Here is a 2765-nt window from a genome sequence, read left to right as displayed (position 1 = left end):
AATTCAAACCAAAGATCCTTTCACACATTAAAAGAAATAAGAGAAAGAATTTGAAACATTAATAAAAAAGAATTGCATAGACAACAGGGATAATTAAAGACTATTTCTCCTCAAGAGGCTTTTTTTTAGATATATTCATCTTCCAAATAAAAATAGAACAAATTTTTATTATTTGATTCTCGAGCTCCAACTGACGATTGCTTTTGATGAAAAAAAATCCTATTCATTGGCAACACAGATTTGAAAGTGTAATTACTACCGGACCAATAAAGATTTGTCTAGTGCTAGATTTTTTGGTTACATCTTTAAATTTTAAAGAGGTTCTCGAACACCATCTAGTTATGATATTGAAGAGATGTATAAGAAGATGATCTGAAATAAATATTGGATCAAACTCCCATCACTAATCTAATTCTTGATTAACCTTTTGCCTGTGCAAATTTGTGGAGTAAATTAATTGATATTATTAAAAAATAGCAGTAATAAACAATAACCAATTGTAATTGATAGGTTATATGTGTATCTCTGTTATGTTTTGATGATCTAACAAACTTACTGTAAAGAACCAGAGACACTTCTTCAGGACCTTAAAAGATCAACATGTCTCCAGCTGGGACACAATTCAACTTGTTAGAGTCAAAGGAACAATAGAGGGAACATGTCGCTACCAGCTCCCGAGGTAACTGTATGAAGTCAACTCTCCAGCTGGAAAAGTTGCTACCTGCACACGCTACAACATATGAACAGTGCAACAGTCAACTTTCTGAGGAAGGTTTTTTACCTACCTTACTTACATCATTGTAAGTGATGTCACACATGTATTATTAACATCAAGGAAGGTAAAACAAAGCATTTTCACACTTAGAGAATTCACTCAAGCACTCCCAGGTCATTGATCATCAAGTAATCAATTCTCAAGTGCATCAAGAATAAGAACAACACTACTACGGACCAGTTCCCCACAGCAAGTCATTATATGTCCTTAGTTGAGTTGTAACTTTGTAATAGTTCTTCAATTGTAATTCCTACTTAGCTTATTTAGAAGTATTCTGTAGGAAACCCTTTGTAAATCTTAAACCTTTGTGTTTGAGTCTTGGCTAGAGTTAGTCGAGTTGTAAAGTCTTTGTAATAGAGTTATTACAAAGTGGCTTGTAATAAAGCATTACAAGTTAGTGAGGGACTAAGAGGTTAATTCCTAAGTTGCATAGGTTGTAATCTAAAAGTTGCCCAGTAGTAAAGTAGAAATCCAACAAGGGTAGGTCGTGATTTCTAATCCCATTCAGTTGGATATTTTCCACATAAAATTCCTCTTGTCATTTACTTACTACAGTGTGCGTATGTTCTATTGGAACTGATAGAGAACCTGGTTCTCTATAGAGTTTGGTGGACCCTTATATTCTATCAATTGGTATCAGAGCGGGTTCTTTCTATCAGGTTAACACCTAGAAAGGATCCTCATGGCTGCTCCTCCAAACTTCGAAGAAGGTCAGTCTACTTACAGACCACCAAGGTTCAACGAACAATATTATGGATAATGGAAGACCAGAATGCCCGACTTCATCATGGCTGAAGATTTAGAGTTATGGGATGTTATCTGTGATGGACCCTTTGTTCCTACCAAGAATCTTGGCGACCCAGCTATAGACATTCCCAAGACAAGGAAGGAATTCAATGATGCTGATCGAAAGGCAGTAGAGAAGAATTTTCGTGCAAAGAAAATTCTTGTTTGTGGCATTGGTCATGACGAATACAACAGGATATCAGCATGTCAGTCAGCCAAGGAAATTTGGGAAACCCTTCAGACAGCTCATAAAGGAACAACACAGGTGAAGCAATCCAAGATCTACATGCTCACAACTGAATACGACCTCTTCAGGATGAAATACGATGAATCCATCCAAGATATGCATGCTCGATTTACCTCTATAATCAATGAGCTTCACTCTCTTGGTGAAATCATTCCAAGAAACAAGCTTGTCAGAAAAATCCTTAGTGTGCTACCTAGTTCTTGGGAAAGCAAAGTGAACGTTGTTACAGAGGCGAAGGACTTGTAGGAGCTAACCATTTATGAGTTTGTCGGCAATCTGAAAGCATATGAAATGAAGAAGAAGAAGAAGAGGAAGAAGAAGAAGAAGAAGAAGGACAATGAAAGAAGAGATCCCAAGAGGGAGAAGAACCTGATCCTCAAGACGGACAATAATGATCAGGTGGTGAGGATGGTGATATGACTTACTTGAAAAGAAGATTCCCAAAAAATGGTTTGTAGGAATGGAGGCATTCCAAAAAGGAAAAGTTCTAGCAAGCCAAAAAATTATGACCTTTGTCATAAATGTGGCAAGCCAGGACACTTCATCAAGGATTGACCTCTCCTAAAGCAAGATCAGTACAAAAAAAACTTTGACAAAGCAGCCAAGACGAACCCAGTTCCGGATAAATGCTTCAGTAGAAAGAATGCCACTAATAATGTTGTAAAACAAGCTCTTGCTGTATGGGGAGACTCTTCCAGCGAATTTGAAGAAGAAAATGATCATAGTGATAGTTTAATGATGGAAGTGGAAAGTGAAGCAACTGAGTATGATTCAATCTTTGCCTTGATGGCTCAGTCTGGTGATGATGAAGATGATGACGATGATGAGGTAAATTTTCTGGATGTTCAGAGAAATCTGAAATCTTATTCTCCGAAAAAACTCATATCATTGGCAAATGTATTAATTTATGTTTATCACAGTCTTATAAATGATAAAGATTCTTTAACTGTGGATTTA

The 2765-nt window shown here is 36.5% G+C and overlaps 1 protein-coding gene across 1 annotated transcript; it reads left to right on the top strand.

The window, feature by feature from the left end:
• The first annotated feature begins 1547 nt into the window (after positions 1–1547).
• On the top strand, positions 1548–2054 carry LOC138869314 (uncharacterized). The gene has a single exon (XM_070146924.1). The coding sequence runs from the start codon at positions 1548–1550 to the stop codon at positions 2052–2054; it is 507 nt and encodes a 168-aa protein (XP_070003025.1).
• Positions 2055–2765: the final 711 nt, after the last annotated feature.

The sequence above is a fragment of the Nicotiana sylvestris genome, chromosome 5 (assembly GCF_000393655.2).
Source record: "Nicotiana sylvestris chromosome 5, ASM39365v2, whole genome shotgun sequence".
Lineage (NCBI taxonomy): Eukaryota > Viridiplantae > Streptophyta > Magnoliopsida > Solanales > Solanaceae > Nicotiana > Nicotiana sylvestris.
The sequence above is the reverse complement of the archived record's forward strand: the minus strand, read 5'-3'. Positions and strand labels throughout refer to the sequence as shown.